Source organism: Microtus oregoni, unplaced genomic scaffold (genome assembly GCF_018167655.1).
Source record: "Microtus oregoni isolate MIOR12 unplaced genomic scaffold, Mior012 000015F_ref0000493, whole genome shotgun sequence".
NCBI lineage: Eukaryota > Metazoa > Chordata > Mammalia > Rodentia > Cricetidae > Microtus > Microtus oregoni.
In genome coordinates, this window is record NW_024543074.1 from 4,589,836 (window position 1) to 4,612,696 (window position 22,861).

At 40.2% G+C, this 22,861-nt stretch overlaps 1 protein-coding gene and 1 pseudogene across 5 annotated transcripts in view; one reads left to right on the forward strand and one right to left on the reverse strand.

The window, feature by feature from the left end:
• Positions 1 to 22,861, forward strand: part of Luc7l3 (LUC7 like 3 pre-mRNA splicing factor) — a 34,790-nt gene that overhangs the window by 1,687 nt on the left and 10,242 nt on the right. For all 5 annotated transcript variants that reach the window (XM_041664187.1, XM_041664186.1, XM_041664188.1 and 2 more), the window contains exons 2-5: positions 14,880 to 14,946; positions 18,727 to 18,766; positions 20,799 to 20,943; positions 21,932 to 22,006. In XM_041664187.1, coding sequence (XP_041520121.1) covers positions 14,880 to 14,946; positions 18,727 to 18,766; positions 20,799 to 20,943; positions 21,932 to 22,006 — 327 coding nt within the window. The remainder of the gene's footprint in view (positions 1 to 14,879; positions 14,947 to 18,726; positions 18,767 to 20,798; positions 20,944 to 21,931; positions 22,007 to 22,861) is intronic.
• On the reverse strand, positions 11,827 to 11,918 carry LOC121457259 (annotated as a pseudogene).

Consider the following 22,861-nt stretch of genomic DNA (forward strand, 5'->3'; position numbering starts at 1 on the left):
AACGCACTTAAATCTTTTTTTGTTTGTTTTGTTTTTGGAAACAGGGTTTCTCTGGCTTTGGAGTCTGTCCTGGAACTAGGTCTCATATTCCAGGCTGGTCTGGAACTCACAGACCTCCGCTTGTCTCTGCCTCTGGGATTAAAGGCTTGCGCCATCACTGCCAGGCTCACTTAACTCTTCTATCTAAGCTTTTTTGTTTTGTCTTGTTTGTTCCAGACAAGATTTTTTCACTGTAGGCTGGCTGTCATGGAACTTGCTCCATAGACCAGGTTGGCCTCTCAGATCTCCCTGCCTCCCAAGTGCTGGGATTTAAGGCATATGCCACCACTGCCCGGCTCAGTGTAAGCTTTTGAAAAAGTTAGGAAACATCACCTGGGCTTGGTGGCACACACATCTTTTATCCCAGTACTGGGGAGGCAGAGGAAAGTGGATTTTGGTGTATTCAAGGCTAGCCAGAAACTCTCAAAAATAAACAGCAACCAAGGCTAGAAAAATTATGTTTTTTTTTTCCCCTGAAGAACAAATAGGACTTTTGTGGTCCGGTTTAAAGTGAAAAGTAATTTCTCTCTTTACATCTTAGTTTTGAGCATGTTGTGAAGAATAGCACATGGTAATTTAAGTGGATAAGTTTATGACTTCTCAGTGGTGAAAGTAATGAGGTTTTGACGTCATCTCAGCCATAGATGTGCTTTCCCTTTAGTTTTAATGCTTTTTATTGATAGAACATTTAGTGATTGTCATCAAAGTATTTCATGCCTTTAATGTCGAAGTTGCATTGTATTCTGATTTCAAGGATTTCCAGGCATTTAATTGACATTCCAAACTCCTGTCTTCAGAGTTAGGGGGTGGTGCTGGTGGTCCTCACAAGGAAAAGCCTGCCTGCCTTCTCTTCTGTTTTTCTTCTTGTTGTTTTTCGAAACAGGGTTTCTTTGTGTATCTTTGGCTATCCTGGAACTCCCTATGTATACCAGGCTGGCCTCAAACGCACAGATCTCCCTGCCTCTGCTTCCCAAGTGCTGGGGTTTAAGGCCTATGTCACCACTGTCTGCCTGTGACTTTTCTAAATAGTGCAGATAGTATAGAGTGTAGTAAACATGGGGAAGGAAGCTCTTGGTGTTACTTGTGTGTCAGATGCTGTGCTTTCGATTGCTAATAGAAACTCCAAAGGGATGGACAAACTCAGCATCTGAATGTAAAGGGTTCACTATCATATCACTACTGCCTAACATTGCAACATAGCTTTGCATTTTTACTCCATTTGGGAACTTTTCTTCTTAAAGTTTTTTATTGTATTTGGTGGGTGTGGGTAGATGGGGGTTTGGATATAGGGCCTCTGGCTTTGTGGCAGAGAGAGAGCCGTCTCTCTGACTCGTAGTTGAAAATTTCTTCTTTGCAGTACTTGGATTACATGGAGAAAAGCCACATAACTGGGCAAACCATTTTGTTTTTACTTTTTTGGAATAAGGATGAGAAAATGCCAAAAAAAGAAGACGTGGAAATGGAAATCAAGTCTGATGTAGTGCATGCCTGTAATTTTAGCACCCTGGTGGCAAAAGAGTAAATCAGAGTTCCAGGCTAGCTTAGGTTAACCCTGTCTCAAAGCAAAGGGGAAAAAAATTAAATTCCAATTATTTTATATATATATATATATATACACACACACACATATATATATATACACACACACATATATTTAGCAGTCAGAATAGAAATTTGGATGGAGGTATTTGTGTGTGTGTTTAATCTCAGCACTCTTTGATTCCAGACCAATCTAGTCTATATAGGAAGGTCCAGGCTATCCAGAGCTACATAGTGAGGCCCTGTCTTTTTTTTTTTTTTTTTTGGTTTTTCGAGACGGTTTCTCTGTGGTTTTGGAACCTGTCCTGGAACTAGCTCTTGTAGACCAGGCTGGTCTCGAACTCACAGAGATCCGCCTGCCTCTGCCTCCCGAGTGCTGTGATTAAAGGCGTGCACCGCCCGGCCGGCCGGCCCTGTCTTTTTTTAACATTTATTTTTAATATATATGTTTTGCCTGCATGTATATGTGCCTCAGAACTTCTGGAACTGGAATTAGTCAGTCGTGCTTTGCCTCCTGGTTGCTGGGAATTGAACCCTAGCCCTCAGGAAGAACAGGCAGTGTTCTTCCCTACTGAACCATGGGGGGGGGGGCAGGGGAAACTTCACCTTAGTGTTAATAGTAGTTCTAAGATAGGTTTTTTAAAATGTATTTGTATTTATACACATCCCATACACATTTATCTTGTGTGCTATATGAGTTCCTGAATATGTGTGTCTACCATGTGAATGCCAGAAGAGGGAATAGGACCCCACTGGAATTGGAGCGTGGATGGTTGTGAGCCACTATGTAAGTGCTAAGAACCAAACAGCAAGTACTTTACTTTTTTTCCATTTTCTTTTCTCTCTCTCTCTCTCTCTCTCTCTCTTTCTCTTTTTGTGGGGGTGGGGGCTTGGTTTTCTAGACAATTTCTCTAGTAACAGCCCTAGTTGTCCTGGAACTCTGTTTCAGGCTGGCCTTGAATTTACAGAGATCCAACTGCCTCTGCCTCCCGAGGGCTGAGATTAATGGTGTGTGCACAAGTACTCTTAATTACTTTAGTTGTAAGATAGCCTTATTTGACTGACGGGTAATTTATTTTAATTGCATATTTCTGTATCCCTCCAGCCTAGCACAGTGATTTTAAAAATCTTCTTATGGGCTGGAGAGATGGCTCAGTGGTTAAGAGCACAGACTGTTCTTCCAGAGGACCCGGGTTCAATTCCCAGCACCCACATGGCAGCTCACAACTGTCTGAAGATCAGTTCCAGGGGATCTGACACTTCACACCAATGCACATAAAATAAAGTTAAATAAACCATAATATATATATATATAAAAAAAACAAAAAAAATCTTCTTATATTTATTGGGGTGTGGGGATGGGTGAGTATGTCAGAGGACAATTTAAGAATGTTCTCTCCAGGGCTGGAGAGATGGCTCAGTGGTTAAGAGCACTGTCCGCTCTTCTTGTGGTCCTGAGTTCAATTCCCAGCAACCACATGGTGGCTCACAACCATCTGTAATGAGATCTGGTGCCCTCCTCTGGTGTGTGGGCATACATGGAGGCAGAATGTTGTATACATAATAAATAAATAAATCTTTAAAAAAAAAAAGAATGTTCTCTCCACCTGTGGGTTTCAGGGGTTTGATCATTAGATTTGGCAGCAAGTACCTTTTACAAGATGAACCATCTAGCTTGCTTCTGTTTTTTTTTTTTTTTTAGTTGGGGGACGGAACTTTGCTAGAATGTGATACTTAGCTGAAGATGACCTTGAATGTGTGCTCCTCTTGCCTCTACTTTCAAGTGCTAGGAAAGTACATTGTTAAAGTTAATTTCATCTGTACGTTTAAAAGTGTTGCTTTATAAAACTTATTTTTTTAAGAGACTATGTTCTGTGTAACAGAGCAACCTTAAACTCGTGATATTCAAGCCTCTACCTCCCCAGTGCTGGGTTTATAAGCATGTCAAGAATATTCTTGGGTACAGTTATTTTACTCTGTGTGTATGTGTGTGTGTGTATGCACTCATATGCACACTGCTAGAGTGAGCACTTTTGTGAAGGTCAGAGGATAGGCAACCTGTTTGATTTTGGTTCTGTCCTTCTTTGTGGGCTCCAGAGGTTGATCTTGGGTCTTTTGGCTTAGTTGCAAACACCTTTATTATTTGAGCTGTCTCGATGTTTGCTTTCATGGGGAGTGGCAAAAAAACACAAGCCCTACCCTTGTTGAGTCTTGCTTAGTGTAGTAGTGTTAGTGCTTTTCAGGCTCTTTGAGAGTAGTTTTCACCCAACAGCAACTCTTTCAAGGATTCATTAACATGTGCCATGTTTGTGCTTTGCATATTTACAGCCACTGGTGGTTTTGCATTAAGCAGTTTGTCCTACCTTTGGTTGGTGTTAACACCTTAGTAATGAGGAAAGCATGCGATTGTAATTGCCTGGGGTAAGTACCTTAGGATCCAAGTGGAAGATTTTAGTGTTGCCAGAGAAACCCTTAGAAGCTGTATATAGAAGATTACAAAGTCTAATTTGGAGCTTTTAGTATTTGTTAATGTGATAAGAATTGTGTAGTTCAAATTGAAGGCTTACATTCAGAACCTCCTTCCAAAAGTGAATTCAACTGTGGATGGTGTAACTGACTTTTACAATGTCTGCAATTAAATGTGGTTGTTTTATTTGCAGGGAAAAGGTCTTTTTAAAAAAATAATTTATTTAACTTTATTTTATGTGCATTGGTGTAAAGGTGTCAGCTTCCAGGGAGCTGAAGCTACAAGCAGTTGTGAGCTGCCATGTGGGTGCTGGGAATTGAACCCCGGTCCTCTGGAAGAGCAGCCAGTGCTCTTAACCATTGAACCATCTCTCCAGCCCGGGAAAGGGTCTTTATATTTTTCGAGGATGGTCTTGAGTGATCCTCTTGCCTCTAGGAGTGTACTGAAGTTGCTTTTGTCGTGTACCTTAATTCAAGCATAACATGTTTGCTAAAGGTTACTATGAGGAGAATTGAACTAAATGTACTTCTAAAACTTTTTGGATGTTAGCAGATACTGTCACAGTATCAAACAACTTTAAAAAAATAAAGATTGTATGTTTGCCACACTGTGTACAGGTGTTGGAGACCAGAAGAGGGCTTTGACTCCTCAGGAGCTGGAATTACCTGCCATTGTAAGCTTCCTAACATGGATGCTGGGAACCAAACTTGGATCTTTCAGAAAAGCAGGAAGTACTCTTAACTGCTGAGCTATTTCTTCTTCCCCAAACTTAATACTTAAAATGTCTGTCCGTGTTCTTACTTGGGGAAAAAAATTCCCCCAGTGCCTGAGATGGGGAAGAGGTTCAGTTTGGGAGGGAAAATTAAAGGTATAAAATTAGTGTCTACAGGGGATGGGTCTCAGATGGATCAGCACTGCCAAACCTAACAGCCTGAGTTCAGTTACTAGGACCCATATTTGGAAGAGAGAACCAACTCTCACAAGCTGCTTTGTAACTTCCAGATGCATGCTATAGCATATGCACACCCACATACATACAAAAATAACCAAGCAAACACTTTTTAAAATTAGTGTAGTCCATGATACCATACTATTAAATATTAAATGCCTGCAGGCGGCTCAACAGGTTGAAGAGTGTTCTTTCCTAGAGACTCAGTCTAGACCCCTTCTGGGCTGGTTTTTGCTTCTTTCTGGCTGTTGGTCTGACCACGAGGCTTCTTTGTTGCTTGCCTTATCTGAGAGTCTTTGCAGCTCAGCTCTACTATTCTGAAAGGCACTATATGAACTTTTATTTTGGGTTTTGGGGAGGTGTCCTCTGAATCTGGTCGGTTTCAGAGACTTCCTGAAGCTACCTTGAGTTGTTTACTTCTGCTTAAAAGAGCTTCCCTGCTGGGTGGAATAGTTCAGATACCCCCCCCCCCAATTGTTTGAGGTGGTTCTATAGTACCTGTCTTAAATTTATCTTGTATCTCTAAAATACAAAGATGTAATGGAGATCCCTGAACAGTTGGGGGCTTCCTCCCGGACCTGGGAATAGGCACGAAGCACATACAAACACCTGATTTCACAGAGAAATCCTTTATTAAGCAGGGAACAAAAGTTTCTGACTCAGTCAGAAAACAGCAGCAAATGACCTTGCAGGTGTAATTTTTTTTAAATTTATTTATTAAAGATTTCTGTCTCTTCCCCGCCACCGCCTCCCATTTCCCTCCCCCTCCCCCTATTACGTCCCCCCCCCCCTCAGCCCGAGAAGAGCAATCAGGGTTCCTGCCCTGTGGGAGGAAAACTATGCTCACATTCCCAGAAAATGGACTATGGATATTTTCCTTTGTTTAGAATGTTGGTTACATGTTGTTATAGATAATGGTCAGAAAGCTAAACAAGGGAGATTAGATTCAGAGTTCTTGTTTTTGTTTTTTTTTAAGGGGGGGGGTGCTGTGGGGCCTTTTATCCTGTCACTTGTATTTTAATAAAATGCTGATTGGCCAATAGCCAGGCAGGAAGTAGAGATAGGGCAACGAGAATGCTGGGAAGTGCGGTCCGCAGTTGTGACCTAGCCTCAGAGGAAGCAAGATGTGACTGCCTCGCTGAAAAAGGTACCAAGCCATGTGTCCAACTCAGACAAGAATTACAGGCTAATGTAAGTTATAAAAATTAGTTAATATGAAGCCTGAGTTACTGGACCAGTTTATGACTAATGTAAAAAAAAATGAGGAAAAGGGGAGGTCAGTGTTAGAATGGACTAGGATGCAGTGGTAAAGGACATATGGGATGAGAGAAAGGGGGCAGGGGTATTTTTCCAGAGAGACAAAGGACTGCCTCTGGATAGAGAGAAGACAGATATGACAAATACAAATGGTGGTTTATAAAGATAAAACGAGAAGCCCTGTGTTAGGGTGAAATGTTTAATTTTAATTGGGCATATTAATTAGGTGAACCAAAGGGGGCTTCTGATTGCTGGACTTCAGAACTTCAATAACTGGTCCTTGGTAGTCAGCCTCAGGAGGGAGAAACAGCTAATAACAGAATAGACCTTGGTGGCTAGCTTTAGGAATGTCATCTCACGGTTTTTAGTAAGGCAGAGGGAATGGAGAGAAGGGGAAGGCCTGCCAGAGCCACATGTTCGAGTGAACTAGTCCTGATGTGGGGTGCCCTTCTGTATGTTATGAATATGTCTTACCATTGGTTAATAAAGAAACTGATTTGGGCAATAGCCAGGCAGTAAATCCAAGCAAAGATACAGGGAAGAAGAAGAAGGTGGCATCTGGAAGAGCTGGAGTAGCAAGATGTGAGGTAACAAACCACAAACCTCGTGCTAAAATATAGAATAATAGAAATGGGTTAGTTTAAGTTGTTAATAATAAGCCTGAGCTAATAGACCAGTTTGTAATTAATATTAAGCTTCAGAGTGATTATTTGGGAACTGACAGATGGGAGAGAAGCCTTTAGTTACAGTGTCCCTTCATATGATATATTGAATAAATAGTGAAAGTACATTTGCTTACTAATGGTTTGATTTGTCTTGTGATAAAATACCGCAGCGAAAGCAATTAAGGAAGGAAAGGGTTTATTTTGGTTTACAGTTGCAGAAGGTTGCAGTCTTCCATGGCAGAAGGAGCACAAGGCTGGCCAGCCATTCTTTACCTGGCCATGCAGGAGAAGAGAAAGAATAGGAAATGGACCCAGACTGTAAAACCTCAACCTGGCTCAGCATGCTTCCTATAAGGCTCAGCCTTCTTAAGATTTCATAAACTTCCTAGATAGTGCCAACAGCTGGAGGCCAAGTGTTCACATACATATGTAGCACGAATAATAAAAACTCAGAGCACACCTGTCTTTAGAGGTGATTTTCACCAAGGGAGATGGCTACTTCAGTTCCTTTCAACAGAACTGCATTGTTTTTTAAATACTAGCAGAATTGTGTAGGCACAACCCTCAGGCCTGAGATTGTCAGTGGAGTGACAAAAAGGAACTGGTAATGACTGCAATGACTGAGTGTGAGTACTACAGTGAAGAAAACCAGAGGGTGCACAGAGCGTGGGGTGTCTGATAGACTTGAGAAGGCCTTTTCCTACAAATTGACCTTGAAATACTGGAACCTAAAGGCGTGGTACGAATCAGCCTGAGGGAGGGCAGAGAGAAGATTGAAGGAAATGAGTGTTATTGGGAAATTTTAAGTAATGTTACAACTGAAGCCTTTGGGTATTTTGGGAGGGGAGTGGGAGTGAAGTTTGAACTTCATTATATTGAGAAATGGTTGAAGGCTTTGAAGCAGTGAAGATGTTCACTGCCCAACTACTGTGATGATTGAAATTTTATCATTCTGCCGGGAGGCAGAGACAGGTGGATCTTTGAGTTTGAGGCAAGTCTGGTCTACAGAGTGAATTACAGGACAGCCAAGGCTATACAGATGCCCTGTCTCAAAAAATTTAAGAAAAAGAAGAAAGAATTTTATCATTCAGAATGTGTAACCTGTAAGAGAAATATGTGAGCCATGACTGTAAAGCACTGTGAGACACAAAGACTAATTGTCTAAAGTATAATCCCACTGTAGCTGGATTGGAACCATAGCTCTCAGACTGACTCTTACAGACCCTCTGTTTAAAACTGCCCTTGAAGTTCCTTCTGCTTTTCTTTGTCTTTTGCTTCTTAAAAACTAGATGGATTCTTTTAGCTTAAAAAAATTTAACTAGGCATGGTGGCACAATTCCCACATCCCATTACTCAGAAGGCTGAGACAGGAGGAACTCAAATTCTAGGCCAGCTAGGACTGTTGGGTGAGAGTATTCTTAGAATATTGGTTTTAACCTCACCCCCCCCCCTTTTGCCAACTGCCTGTCAAAAGTTAGTAATTTACAATAGAAGTTCTGTGATCATTCCTTAGGATTTTAAGCCAAGGATTCATGTCTATAGGTGCCTGTAAATACATTTATATTTGATTTAAATTTACATGCTATGATTTGAAGCTGTTCTGATTGGTTACATGATCTGACTACAAGGGCAAGAAATAACTCTATACAGTAAGCCATTTTTTTTCTCCTTTCAACTGATGGTCTTGGAAATCTTTGAGAGTTTTAAGTATTAATTTAGTACAAGGAAGAATTTCACTGCTTAGTGTTAGGTTCTGATAGATTCAGGAAAACAAAAAATCTTTAAAGTATTGTTTGAGATTGAAAGATTTTTTTTTTCTTTTTTCTCCAGGGCTTTGTGTGTGCTGGACATCTCCGGCCAGCCTGTGACTCGGAGATGATCAGAATTACTGATCCTGCTTTTTTTTTTTTTTTAAGCAGTAAATAGTATTTTCATGATTCCCTGAATATATTAGGAAATTGATTTTTACTATTTTCTTTGAATTTAGATAGTGCGTGCTCCCGAGCTCTCTCTTTCCCCCTCTCCCTCTCTTTCGAGACAGGGTTTTTCTGTGTAACTTTGGAGCCTGTCCTAAAACTAGTTCTGTAGACCAGGCTGGCTTAAAATTCACAGAGATCTGCCTGCCTCTGCCTCCAGGACAATGGGATTAAAGGTGTGTGCCACCACCGCCCAGTGAACTTTTTTTTAAAATAAAAGTAAACGTGTTTGCAAGAAAATATTCTTAATAGAAGTAAACTGTGAGTCTGTTCTTTTCCCGTTACTAAATACTCTGTCAGAGTAATTTAAAAATTGGTACATATTCTTTCCTGATTTTCCCTAAAAATTTCAACAATATCAGCATATATGAACCTGCCTTAATTTATGTTCACTATTTGATTCCTGTTGAGTATGTAAATTGTCTTTTGCCATTTCTGACCAGGCTGGAGGGAGAGGGAGAAAGGGGTGTTGGGAGGGAATGCGAGTGTGAATGATTATGTAAACTAATGGTCAGTATCTAGAAAGATAGTGTGACTAACATGCTGAGCGGTGGTGGCACATACTTTTAACCCTAGTACTCGGGAGGCAGAGGCAGGCAGATCTCTGAGTTTGAGGCCAGCTTGGTCTACAGAGCTAGTTCCAGGACGGCTGAGGCTACACAGAGAAGCCCTGTTTTGAAAAAAGAAAAGAAACACTTTAGGTTTGGCAAATAGTTTCAAATTGTGTCTTAGCCCTGTGGTATTGTTTAGAGCATTACTTTTCCTAACTGATGCCAGATGCTGTTTCATTGTCTGTCAGTCAGTCTGTCAGTCTATTTTTGGGCAGTTTGACTTGAAGTTGGTGGAAAGTTACCATTTAAAGTTTTCTGATTATAGCCAGGCATAGTAGCGCATGCCTCAAGTCCTAGCAGTCGTGTGACAGAGGCATGTGAGTCTGAGTTCCAGGGCAAGTCTGGTCTAGAGAATTCCAGGACAGCCAGAGCTATAAAGAAAACCCTGTCTCAAAAAGAAAAAAAAAGTTTTCTGATAATACTACCTACCAAGATTGTTGGTTGTAAGCCAGTAAGTATTTCCTTAACAGTTGAAACTGTCTTACTGAGATTTAACTCTTCTGCTTTAAGCTTATCAAACAGCTATATCCTTACTGCATTGTGGAAATTATTGCTCCCACCCCTTCTTCCTATTAGTAGGTTGCTGGGTCCATGGTGGACATGGAGTAAAGAATTATTGAATAAAGAATTGTGGCTAGTGAGCTGGCTCAGCAGTTAAGAGCACTGACTGCTCTTCCAGAGGACTCAGGTTCAATTCCCAGCACTCACATGGCAGCTCACAACCGTCTGTAACTCCAGTTCCAGGGGATCTGACATCTTCATACCAATGCACATAAAATAAATTTAAATTAAGGTGAAGAAAAGGCATTGAGAGTACTTGCATGGATATTAATTTGTGATGAGTATTTATATTTTTCACTGATTAATATTAAATGCCAAAGACTAATATCTTAAATTTAGAGTGATTGGCACAATTATATCCCAAAGAAAGATAACCATATGCAGTCAGGCACCAGAGTGCCTCTGTTACCCCAGTGTTGGGCAGCCAGAGACAGGTGGATCCATGGGCCTACTGTAGAGCAGCCAGACTACCCAATCAGCAAGGTCTAAGTTCAGCAAAGGACACTGGACACTGTCCCCAAAAGAAGTGGAGAGCAGCTGCAGGAGCCAGCTGATGTTGTTAGCTTTTACACTTACAAATAAATGTAGTGAGGAGAAAGGGAGGAAGGCATTCGCCACCACTTCTGGCATTGTCATGCATTTGCACGCAATCACAAATATGCACATGTATACAGCATACAAAAAGTAAAAGGTATTATGTGGATTTGTTGTATTATTGGCATTAATAACATTATTTGAAACACCCAAGTATGTACTACCAGTTATTCAGTGTTGTAAGCTTGATTTTTAAAATCTGCAATTCCTGGGGAGAATCAGAAGTAGTTTAAGGTCTGAAGGTATTGCTCAGTGGTTAGAATTTATCAGTCTGGGTTTTATCCATCATTTGAATTTTCAAAAATTATGATTAAAGAAATTGTATTTTGTGTTTATGTGTGTTTGTCTGAAGACAACTGGTGGAAGTTTGCTTTCATTCCATCCTATGGGTTATGGGAATTAAACTTGGGTCTTCAGTCTTGGTAGCAAGCACCTTTACTCACTGAGCTAGCTGTCTTGCCAGCCCTAGATTGATCTTTTTGGATAGGCCTCAGACTCCCAGTGATCCTGCCTTAACCTCCCATGTGCTTGATTACAGGCACATGCTACCGTGACTTTCTGTTATTATAGTTTTGTAAGGCGAGATCACTATAGGTCTCTGGTCTTGAACTCAGCTTCTGTCTTGGTTTCCTAGTGCTATAGTTACAGAAATGTGCTACTATATCCAACTGAGAGGTTCAGAAATAATTTGAGGAAATATTAAATGAGAAAATATTAAATTAAGGCGTGGGAACTGGAGAGATGGCTTAGCACTTAAGAACACCTTTTGCTCTTGCAGAGTCTCTGGGTTCTGTTCCCAGTACCCTCGTGGTGGCTCACAACAATCTGTAATTCCAGTTCTAAAGGGATCCTCTTCTGACCAGTGAACACCAAGCATGCAAGTGGTATACATACATACATGCAGACAAAACACTCATATCCATAGAAATAAATCTTAAAAGTAATTTTCTAAAGTCTAGCACATAGTCTTTGTTAAATATAGGCAACCTATAAGAATATTGTCTAGGGGGCCTGGAGAGATGGCTCAGCAGTTAAGAGCTCCACTGTTCTTCCAGACGCCCTGAATTCCTTTCCAGGCATCCAGTTGGTGGCTCAAAACCATCTGTAATGGGATCTGGTGCCCTCTTCTAACCTGCTGGCATTTATACAGGCAGAACACTGTCTATACAATAAATAAATACTTTTTTTTTTTTTTTAGGGGCCATGCTAATCTTCTCTGTATCGTTCCAATTTTAGTATATGTGCTGCCGAAGCGAGCACAAATAAATACTTTTTTAAAAAATAAGTATTGTTTGAGGCCAGCTGGGCATTGTGGCTCATACATAAAATTGACACGCAGGTGCTAAGACAGAATTGCTATGAATTCAGAGCCACATGTACTATATAATGAGTTCCAGACTGCCCTGGGCTACAGAGTAAGACTTTGTCTCAAAAAGAAGGTGGTGTGGAGCGTAAGTTGAAGAGAATGATCCTAAAAAAGTCAAATATTGGTGTTTCTAAGAAAAGTTGTGTGGAGCAAGACAGGTTGGAACTAGCACCCTCAGAACCACACATGTGCACACACAAACATATTAAGTTATATCAGGTTAATGTTGTAAAACAATCTGTTTAGACTTGATACATGAAGCTTAGATTTTCACCGTATGTGTATTTATGATCAAGGTGGCACATACCATTATGTGTGAGGTCAGTCACCACTTCTACCATGTGGGTCCTTGGAATGAGCTCAGGTTGTCAGGCTCAGCACCAGCTGTTTTTACAACATGAGCCAACTCTCCATCCTCTTTAAATTTTATTATTATAATTACGTGTGTGAGTGCATAATGTGTGTGTGTGTCTGTCTGTCTGTCATGGTGAGCCATGTGGAGGCCAGAGGACAATTTTGTAGAATCCATTCTCTTTCTTCCTTTACATGGGTTCTGTATATTGCCAGGCAGGTTAACTAAACAGTCTCAGTGACCACTTTTTGTTGTTGTTGCTGCTGGTGGTGTGTGGGTGGGTGTGTGGTTTCGTTTTTTCATCTCACTATGTAACCTTGATTGGCCTGAAACTCTATAATAGAGATCAGACTACAGAGATCCACCTACCTTTCTTTGCTTCCTAAGTTCTGGGACTAAAGACATATACCACCGTAACACCAGGCCTTTGCCAATCTCTCTTTTTTGGTTTTGGTTTTTCTTGTAACAGTCCTGGAACTCACTCTATAGACCAGGCTGTCCTCTAACTCAGATATCTGTCTGCCTCTGCCAGGATTAAAGGCGTGTGCCACCACTGCCCAGTTGCCCATCTCCTCTTGAACACTAGTTTTTTTGAGACTTGATTTTGTTGTGTTTCCCATGCTAGCCTCAAACTTGTCACTCTCTTATATTAGCCTTCAGAGAGCTAGGATTACAACTGTGTACTTAACCTTACTTGACTTGGACCGTTGGGTGGTTTGGTTTGTTCTGTCCTTCTATCATGTTCCCCTCCCTTTAGAGGAACTTGAACCCCAGAGCTTTGTATTCACCACTAAGCTGTGTCCTTGGCCCGCCCTTCCTTCCTTCCTTCCTTCCTTCCTTTCTGAGACAGAATCTCATTAAGTCTCCTAGCTGGCCTTGAACTCACTCTGTAAACCAGGTAGACTTTGAATTTGAGCTCCTCCTACCTCAATCTTCTGTGTATCTAAGATTAAAGGCTAGTGCTGCCCTTCCTGGCCAGATAGATTTTGACTTCAATTTTTATGGGCAGAGCTGTAAAACCATACTGCTTTGATAAAGAAAAATCTGTTTGACATTTGGCATCAAATCTTAATTGTTGAGAAAAATTTATTACTCAAAATTTATTACTCAGTTTATTTTGTGCTAACTATAGAACTCAGTACCGTTTCTTTCATCTCAGGCATGCAGCCTAGAATATGCTCCATTCCTACCCTTCTTATTGTTTAAATGTAATGCATTGATAATCACAGTAACAGTGAAGTTTTGGGTGAAAGGCAATAGCTTGGAATTTTGATTAATGTGCTTTAGTTTACTAAATTAAATATGGGATCTGGAAGAGTTTCTCAAAAGTGGGCTTGGTGTGATGGAGCAAACCTTGGAATACCAGCATTTAGGAGACTGAAGCAGAATTGTTTTGCCTTCGAGGCCAATTTGGGTTACATAATGAGACACTGTTTCAATAACAAATGCTTAACAGGAAAGAATTAAATTCATTTCATGTTCATAATGTTTTCTTCAAAGGGATCTAGTAAGAGTCACTCAGTGAAAGTATTGGTGTGTGAAATGTCTAATACATGGACAGGTAGGGGAACTTTAGCAATAATATAAAACTAATTTACTTTAAATGAGTGTTATCTTTGATTTATACAATGAGTCCACAAGGCCTAATCTGTAAATAGTTAAAAATCTGTTAACTTCAAAGCTTGAATATCGATTGTGGGGAACTCGCTGTACAAGACACCTGAGTACTACAAGAAGGTTAAAATAAGTTAGGATGGGAAAGAAAAACTAAGAATGAGATCATTCAGATATATTACTGAAATATCACAATGTACCTCATGTCAGTGACAAAAATGGATTTCTAAGAATAATGTAGGTTTTTTTTAAGATTATATTTTTAATCATGTGAGTGGGAGGCCTGTGTGTATATGTGCATAAACACAGGATTTGTATGCATGCCAGAAGAGAGCTGGAGTTACAGGTAGTTGTGAGGCTACCAACTTGGTTTCTGGAAATGGGACTCGGGGTCCTCTGCAAGAGCAGTACCTCCTAAGTGCTGCGCCATCTCTCCAGCCTATTAGAGGTTGTTTGTTTTTAGGTAATAAAAATTTATTGCCAGGTGGGGTGGTACACAGTTTTTATCTCAGCACTAGAGAGGCAGAGGCAGACAGCTTTCTGGGTTCAAGGACAACAGAACCATACAGAGAAACCCTGTCTTGGGACACCCCCTCTCCCACTTCGTTTTTCTGTATTATTATGAGATCCATCTGCCTCTGCCTCCTGAATATCATGCTCAACTCACAGCCAGTTCTTAAAACACCAGATCATATTTGAACAGACATAATTAGTTTATTTTTAGAAAATGACCATTCTATAAGTCGTTCATTTTGTCAAAATTTATAAGTCGTGTTCGTACTTGGTCAATAATACATCAAGACATAAATATTATTTGGCACCGTTTCTAATGGAAATTTTAGAGCTAAGCAATTTTTGAAAGTTAAGTACTTTTTTTTTTCTTTAATAGGTTTGTAAATATTATCTCTGTGGTTTTTGTCCTGCGGAATTGTTTACAAATACTCGTTCTGATCTTGGTAAGTGATTTTTCTGTTTATCTTTGTATTATACTTACAGTTAAACTTCTTTAACCGGGCATGATGACACAGGCCTATAATTTCAGCAGGAAACAAGGGGATCTTGAGTTGAAGGCCAGCTCAGGTTATGTAATAATAAAACCTTTTATCCAAGTAAAACTCAAAACTTTCTTTATAATCCTGAAGTTTTTTTTCCCCTTGAAAATTTGATGATAAATAATTTTTACTTGATTTAATTATGAATATGTTAATACATTTTAATCTGATCAGACATACTGGCATAATTAAATGTTCACACCTACACTTGTAAAACACTAAAGTGAAAATTGTTCACATGTACACTTAACTCTCTATTCTAGAACAGGCTAGCTTGAAATATACTTATGTGGCTTAAGCTGGCCTGAAGCATAAAACAGTCCCTCTCCCTCTATCTTCTGAATGCTAGAATCACGGTATAAGTGATCGTGCCTGGTCAAAAGTGCACACTATGCTAAAGGTGTGGAATAGGTAGTAACACCAGGTGTTACTTCTAAAACACAGTTTTAGAAGATTGGTCTTGGTAGAGACCTGTTTTGAAAGTCTGTAGAGGGACTGAGAAAACAATTGCTGGGTTCTAGAATCGTGGCTAGTGCCAGATATGGGCCATCAGGATATTGTAAAAGTCAGGGCTGAGTCAAAAGACAAAATACAGAAGATTTTCAGTTGAGAGAAAATTCGGCTTTGACACTGTTTTTTGAAGCAGTTGTTCTTTTTGTTTTTGTTTTTTTTTTTGTTTTGTTTTGTTTTTTTGAGGGTGTTGGCAGGATTTCTAGCCCAGACCTGGTGTTTCCAGTAGCATACACCACCATGATGACAACCAGAACTGTCACCAGACATTGACAAATGTCCTCTGGGGTCTGAATAACTCCCAATAACGAACCACTAATTTCAGTATTCTTGGACATTTCTCGGTACTAACTTTTCTACTCTAGTGACCCAGAAAGATAAGGCTTATTTTTTGTAGAAATTGACCAGAAAGACCCAAAGTATAAACTACAAACATAATTGGCTGAGTTGTGAGTTCTCTCACATTACTGATATCAGTGTTTGCCTTGGGGAATATTGTGGCTGGAAGAGTCTGGATCTTGACATTTTAAGCATAGCACAGGGAAATTGTGAGCGAAAATGAAATTGTAAAAACAATCTTTAAATAGCTCTGCCCCGTCTCTCTTCGGAAGAGGTGGCTGTGATCTCCACTCTCCTTCTCCCCCTCCCCTCTTCCCCCTCTCCCTCTCACTCCCCCTTCCTTTTTACTAAATAAACTACATCTAAGCTCAAAAAAAATTTTTTTTTAAATAAGTACTTAATAGTAGTGTTCTCTTAGAGGCATCTTGGAAGCTATAGCTAGAAAATTTCCCCTGGTGTAGAGAGCAGGTGAACACCTTAGAAAAGAGATCTGTTGCCTGCATCCTGAGCATCTCCTTTTAAAAAAATAAGTTCTTGGCTTCCCTTTGGTAAAGGCCCTTGTTTACAAATCTTGCCCATCCATTCTAATTTCCAGTCAGAATTTGGAAGTATCTTTTAAAAGCTTATTGCCGGGGCTGGAGAGATGGTTCAGTGTTTTTAAGCACTGACCCTTGCAGTGGACCTGGTTCAGTTCCTAGCATCCATGTGGTAGCTCCATGTGACTCCAGTTTTAGAGACTCCAGTGCCCTCCTATGACCAGGTATATAAGTGGGGTACATATATAATATGCTGGTAAAACAGTCTTTGAAAAATAACTTGCCTGTCAGGGAACACTAACCTGGCAGACATGTGAAGAATACCTTCAAGTTAGGTTAGCAAAATGGTAAAGGGAGGAGCTATGATAAGAAATGATAGAAAATACAGTAGGAAAAAGTTTGAAATGCTTAAATCTTACCTAACTTTAGTATCTTCAGAGAAATGGTATGTGCACATTAGAAAGAGTAGATTACAATTAAGCTGAACTTCTTAAAAATAAATCTTTTAGAAGTTAAAACTAAAGAAATGTGAAATAAAAGCCAGTGGATTGGACTGGCGGTCTGGCGTAGGGGGTACATATGCTTGCTCTGCGAGCATGAGGATTTGAGTTCAAACCCCAGCACCCACATGAAAAGCTGCACATGCCTGTCATGACAGCATTGTGGGGGTGGATGGCAGGTAGATCAGAACTTGCTGGCCAGCCAACCTAGCTGAACAGCGAGTAGGGGAAGACACCAAAGTTATGCTCTGATTCCTTCAAGCTTGTACATAGACACACAAAAGTGCTATACACTCCCATGTATCCTTTCTCAAACAAGTTTTCCAGGATAATGTTCATTAACCTGACAAGAATAAAGAAAAATAAGCTCTGGTAGTATATCTAATACAGTGTGGGTAAGGAATTCTTTAAGATAGTAACTCTAGTAAGCTTGAAAAGTAAGTATCCCAGATGGAAGTAAGACAAGGCTCTCTGAAGAGAACAAAAATTGCTGCCTTGTCTTTAGGGAAATAGTATGGAGATACTTTCTTAGACTAAGTGGAAGTATTTAAGGGAGATCAAAAATATATACATAGAAAACAAATCTCAAGGAAAGACACAAATACCTTCCACGCCTTTTGTTTGGGCTACAGGGAATGCTGTTGACCTGGTAAAAATGTAATTCCAAAAGATAGCTTAGCTTTTTTTGGTTTTGTTTTGGAGACAAAGTCTCCATGTAGTCCTGGCTGTTCTGACAAGACCAGGCCGAATTCCTGAGTGCTGGAATTAAAGTTGTCTGCCACCTTACTCGGCCTAACCTAAATTTTTGATATGTAATATTGATTAAAAATAAGCACAAAATTCCAAAACAAAGCCGGGCGATGGTGGCCCAAGCCTTTGATCCCAGCACTTGGGAGGCAGGGGCAGGCAGATCTCTGTGAGTTTGAGAACAGCCTGGTCTACAAGAGCTAGTTCAGGACAGGCTCCAAAGCCATAGAGAAACCCTGTCTTGAAAAACCAAAAAGAGGGGAGATCACAAAAAATTCAAAATAGTGGAGCTAAATTTCAAAAGAAATGGCTAAAAGTAAAAAATGGTTTGCATTTGGTATTGAGAATGAGACTTGTGTTACTTAACTTTATGTACAAGTATTTGAAGGTAATATCAATGCTGGTTCAGATAAGTAGTCTCTAGCATCCAAGTTTTGTAGTAGTATGGAACAGTTTTCTTCTTTCTCTTCACTCTTGCTCTTGTCCCCTTTGTTGACTTAGGAGACTAAAGAGGTCAATTTTCATGATGCTCTGTGACTCAGTTTCAATTTAGTTGTCTGCAGTCTACTTAGTGATTTGTTTATTTTTATTTTTAAGGACTGTATATATTGTAGTTGCCATATTGGTACTGTATACAGCTGTATTTTATTTCACAGGGATGCTAGGATCAAACCCAGGGCATTTTACATATGAAGCAGGTGTTCTACCACTCATCTATTGCCTCAGCCACTCCCTGCCCCCCCCCATAGTAGCATAGCTTTATTCTGAACAAAGTGGCATTATTTATTAGAAAGGGATGCACTGCCCTAGATAACTGCAAGTCACATAAGGCCTCAACCTTATAAAAAAAAAGAAAGAGAGAGAGAAAAAAAACAAAAATGATGTAGTCGTCTCCTCTTATCACTTAGGAAGCTAAGGCAGGAGGATCCTCAGTTCTAGACCATCCTAGGCTATGTCGAAAGATGCTATTTAAGTGTGGCGGGTAGGAATGACCCTTTTTATAGCTAGTGAATGTCACAATAATTTATACATGCTCTTTTTCTCTCTCTCAGGTCCATGTGAAAAAATTCATGATGAAAATCTAAGAAAACAGTGAGTTGTACTTTTTTGTGTGTGGGGGGGTCATTTTCCCTTCCTAGTTATTTAGTTTAAAGAAACAAGCATTGAAGAAATAACTGGAACTAATATAAAATAATGTTGCATGGAAGTCTAGTCACTGGCTGGGCATGGTAAGGTTAGTTTCAATAATGATATTAGCTGCCATATGAATGCATATTATATGCTTAATTTTTCTATATTATATCTGTACCTTCCTTTGTTTGCCCTGTTAAAATTTATAATTATTTTGTAACTCCCTCCCTTGTGTGTCAGAAGACACCCTCAGTTGTTTAAGATAGGATCTCTTGTTCGATAATGCATATGGCAGGCTAGCTGGCCCAGGCGTTTCTAGAGGTTTTCCTGTCTTTGCTTTCCATCTCACTATAAGAATGTTGGGATTATAAACCTTTACTGCTGTACCTGGCTTTATATGGATCCAAACTCAGGTCCTCATGCATACACAGTAAGCATTAACTCCCTGAGCCATTTCTGCAACGTCCATGGCATAGGAATCATTTGAGCATCAGATGGTGTGTATGTGGCAGCCCAAAGTGGGGTGTCCTTGATTATTTCCACTTTATTTAGTCTCCTGTTAGCTAATTCTGTCCAGTCTTTTGAGCTACCTTGCTTCAGGAATCCCCTTTCTCTGTTTTTCAAGCACTAGGAGTATAAGTGACTACCATGCCTGCACAGCTGCTGATGCTATTATTGTTGTTATTGAGACAGGGTTTCTCTGTGTAGCCCTCGATGCCCTGGAACTCGCCCTGTAGATGAGAGTGACCTTGAACTCAAAGAGACCTACTGGCCTCTGCCTCCCAAGTGCTGAGGTTAAAGGTGTGCGTCACCATTGCCAGCTTTTAAAATTTTTTATTTCTTGAGACACTGTCTTACTATGTAGCCTCGCTAGCTTGGAACTCACTATGTAGGCCAGGCTGGCCTCTAACTCACATTTATCCATCTGTCTTTAGTATGTAATTAGCATATGCCAGCACAGCAAACAAATTTTTAATTTTTAAATAATATTTATTTGGTTTGTGTATCTTACACAGTGCACACCAGTGCTGTGGTACACTTATGGAGGACAGCTTCTAGACATTAGTTCTTTCTACCATATGAGCTCCTAGGAGCAAACTCAGGTTGTCAGGCTTAGCAGAAGATTGTTTGCTGAAGCATTTCACTGGTTTATAGATAAAATTTGCCCTGGGTTCAAGGTCATTGATAGATCCAGTGCAGTAGTAGAGCTGGTACTTAAACCTTTGTCTTGATTTTTTTTTTCTTTTTTTTGTTGGTGTTGTTTGGTTTGAGACAGGGTTTCTCTGTAGCTTTGGAGTGCGTCCTATAGTCCAGGCTGGCCTCTAACTCACAGAGCTCCACCTGCCTCTGCCTCTTGAGTGCTGGGATTAAAGGCGTGTGCCACCACTGCCTGACTAAACCTGTGTTTAAAGCTTGTGTTTTTACCTTGGCCTGGTAGTGCAGGCCTATAAAACCCATTATTTGGGAAACAAGACAGGAAGATCTAAGTTCAGGGCCAGTCTGGACAACTTTTCTCAAAGTCTGGCCTTTTCTCAAACAACAAAGTAATGGATTATAGCTCAGATAGAGCACTTTGGTAATATGTGTAAGGCCCTGCTGGGTTCAGTGTATAGTACCATCAAATCAAATAAACAGCAAACCAATTCTTCTTATTTTATATGCATTGGTTCCTTGCCATGGCTGTTGAGTCCTCTGGAACTGGAGTTAGAGACAGCTGTGATCTGCCATGTGGGTGCTGGGAATTGAACCTGGGTCCCTTGGGAGAGCAGTCAGTGTTCTTAGCCACTAAGGCTTCTCCCCAGCCCTGCAAACTGATTCTTAGACAACACTAATACATTGTATAATGCCTTTTCCTTTGATAGATACAGCCAGAAATTTGCTTCATGTAATGCCTTGTTTATTCCTCAGTCTAAATGCAACAGTCCTAGAGATGGGTTGATAGAGAATATATGATGTGTAATGGTTAAAAGTTGATTTATTTTCATTTTATCAGGTATGAGAAGAGTTCTCGTTTTATGAAAGTTGGCTATGAGAGAGATTTTTTGCGATACTTACAAAGTTTACTTGCCGAGGTAGAGCGTAGAATTAGACGAGGTCATGCTCGTTTGGCATTATCTCAAAATCAGCAGTCCTCTGGGGTAAGTATGACATAAACTTTGTAAAGAGCCCTTGTCCTCTGGAGACCCAGATATCTCATATTTGTCTTCCATTGATTACTTTTCTTCTAAAAATTACATGAAGTTTAAAAAACACCTTTTTTTTCTGTTGAGGTTTAGGGAAGAATCTTTCCCCCTCTTAATTTTTGTTGGTTTGTTTTGGTGGTGGTGGTGCTGGAGATCAAGCCTCAGACTTTGTACATGCTATCAAGTGCTCCACTACTAACTACATGGTAGCCCTCTAGATGCGTCCTTTATTCTAGGAAAACTCAGAAAAGTGGTTTCCTAGTAACTAGCCCTGACCCACTGACCATTGCACTTCCGTGAGGAGAATGAGACAAGCAGATTATCTAGGGGGAATTGCTTTTCCAAGGAGAATGTGACTAGAAAAGAATGTTCTAAAGGTGACCTTTGTAATATAAGGCAAACAAGGAACTAGCTAGCAGAACCCAAAGTGGGGTGGGGGGTTGCGGACATAAGACAAGGAAGGGGTCATTTCTTTATACAGAGTCAAAGCAAAGTTAGGGTGTTGGGTGCTAGGAATAAAGGTGTTTACCCTCACTGCTGGCTCTAACTTGAAGTCTTGATTCTCCTTGCCTTCACTTTCCAAGAGATTATACGCATATGCCATGATGTCCAACCTCCTCCCTCCTTCAGTTACTAAATAGAAACACCGAGGGGCATGGTGGCATCATCCCATATTAGCCCTTGGGAGGGTAGGGCATAAGTCTCTTTGAGTTCAAGGCCACTGGGCCAATAATTTTTCTTTATTTTTTAAATTGGGGGGGGCGTGTATCTGTATCCATGAGAACTTGGATGTTATGTTGCTTTAGGAGGTGGTGCTGTGATCAAGCCCAAGGCTTTGTGCATGCTATTACCAGCTCCATCCCTGGACCTAAGAGTTTGAAGTATTTTCATTAGTATTTTACTTATTAATGGCAGTATTAACACACGTTACTTTTTTTAATAGGCTGCTGGTCCAACAGGCAAAAATGAAGAAAAAATTCAGGTTCTGACAGACAAAATTGATGTGCTTCTACAGCAGGTGAGAATTGTTGGCAGAAGTATGAGAAAAAAATTTGGAGCTGGGTGCTGCGGCTTCTGTTTTTACCCCAGGGTGTAGGAACTGGTGGAGATGGTAGTATCATGATTCTGTCTTAAGAAACAAAAAGACTGACACATGACTGATGAGGTCAGAAATAAACATGAAAAGGAATTTGATTGGTTATACAGGAAATACAAACCGAAATCTCACAGGGAGATTTAACAGTATTTGAATTGCCCCAATTAAAAAGAATAGCAGTAGTAAATTATTTGAGCATTGTGAAGGATTTGCGCTCATTAGAATTATCAGACGTTGATGGTGGGTGTGTAAAATGATTCAGGTACAGGTATTCCAGAAGAGTTTAATCTGCTCTGTGTGTGTGTTTACTTTGGTTTTTAAAAAGGTTAAAATGTACTATGAGACACTCCTTTACTCCAAACAGAAATTAAAACATGTCTATACAGCTTGTGGTCTGCTATTCACAGTTTTATTTAAAATCATTGTGCCCCCCCCCCCCCATCTCACCCCAGTAAAAAGTACTTGTGCTAGTTCAGATGTTCATCAACAAGTGTGTTCGAAAGCCGGCTGTGGTCATAATCTCAGGGCTAAGGTGGGAGGAATGCCATAGTTCAAAACCAGTTTTGGCTATATGGTGCGTAGCAGGCCAGCCAAGGCTAGAGGTAGAATATTATCTTAAGAAAACCAAAATTACAGGTTGGAGAGATGGCTCAGTGGTTAAGAACACTGGCTGGTCCTCCCAGAGGACCCGGGTCCAATTCCCAGGATCTACATGGCACCTCATAATTGTCTTGTAATTCCAGTGTCAGGGAATCCAACACTGTTGCACAGACACAC